This window comes from Frankliniella occidentalis, unplaced genomic scaffold, assembly GCF_000697945.3.
Source record: "Frankliniella occidentalis isolate FOCC.00 unplaced genomic scaffold, Focc_3.1 Scaffold14, whole genome shotgun sequence".
NCBI lineage: Eukaryota > Metazoa > Arthropoda > Insecta > Thysanoptera > Thripidae > Frankliniella > Frankliniella occidentalis.
In genome coordinates, this window is record NW_026267144.1 from 1,980,255 (window position 1) to 1,981,548 (window position 1,294).

Consider the following 1,294-nt stretch of genomic DNA (forward strand, 5'->3'; position numbering starts at 1 on the left):
CTTCCTTGTATTTCTTCTTTGCAGATATATTTGAATCTAAAGATCCTCTTCAAAATGGAAGCATAAAACTAAGCATGGCTGAGGTATCTGTTTCTTCTGTGTCTTACTTACACCTTAATCTGAGAGCTAATTGAGGCAAATTAAGATTTAATAATATAACAATGTTTCTCTTTTTCAGTGGCTCAAATCATCACTAATGTGCTAAAGAAATGTGTACCTAAAAAATAAATATCTGTCGCCGCAAATCCATCTCAGAATATTAAGTGTACCTGCCTTTTAAGTCATGACTGGTGCTAATTTGATCTATTCAGAAAGGCTTTAAGTAATAAATTGTGAAATTAATTGATATTTAGTTTAACTGTACAAAAGATTATATTTTGTAGCTCATGAGGACTTAGATTAGAGATGACTCAATTGACAGGACGGATATTTATTGGATGTCTACTTGAATGAGACTGATAGGTGTTGACAGAATTAGGGAAGGGTGGCTCTTTCCCAACATTAACTTTGAAATGAGTACACCTGAGATATCTTGTCAGGTTTAGATAAAAGAAAAGCTATTTTAGGTGTGTTCTCCAAGAATGTTTCCAAGATTGTGCAGTAGTTCACATTGAACTTGTTTGATGGTTTGTGCCATCCAGTCAGTGTAAAATATGTTCTCATGAGAATTATATTATATTTATGGATGTATGATGCTGATGCTGCATCACCATGCATATATAGTTTGTACAAATGCATGATTCATTTTATAATGTAAATAATGTACATATTACAATACTCTAATGTATAATAAATTATTTGTAAATTTAGAGTTAAGTCACCAGTCATTGAAACTAACATTGCCCAGGGTCGAGCCTTGTGTGTCTGGGCAACTGGGCATTAGTCAGAACGCCATAAAGTGTTCCAATAACACAGAAAAGTAAGCTGTCTTTCCAATCTCATAGTCCAAATTACGACAGAGATTATTTGTCTAGTATGTACAGTTCATATGTCATGAATGGAACAGTAATCTTCCCAAAATGTGCAATGTAACACAATGAAACAATAAACATGTTGTACAGGCCACTCCTACACCTGTGATTTATTATACCGGGTGTACGTAAGTATACGCGGCAGCTCGATGGGTTGCCTACGCAATAGCGTGCAGGCGCGGAGGGCGACGGGGGAGCGGTGGAGGTGCACGTGCCTGTTTGTAGCTACACGATTGTAGCTACAGCCGACAGTGCCCGAGTCAGATTAAACTGAACCGTCTATAGACAAATTCATTACTTCCGCCAATGCTAGAATATCAACC

General features: G+C 36.8%; 1 protein-coding gene across 1 annotated transcript in view; it reads left to right on the forward strand.

The window, feature by feature from the left end:
* LOC113203595 (calpain-C) overlaps positions 1 to 1,071 on the forward strand; it is a 10,825-nt gene extending 9,754 nt beyond the window's left edge. The window contains exons 13-14 of the mRNA XM_052263802.1: positions 25 to 83; positions 179 to 1,071. Of these exons, the coding sequence (XP_052119762.1) occupies positions 25 to 83; positions 179 to 205 (86 nt within the window). The 3' untranslated portion in view covers positions 206 to 1,071. The remainder of the gene's footprint in view (positions 1 to 24; positions 84 to 178) is intronic.
* Positions 1,072 to 1,294: the final 223 nt, after the last annotated feature.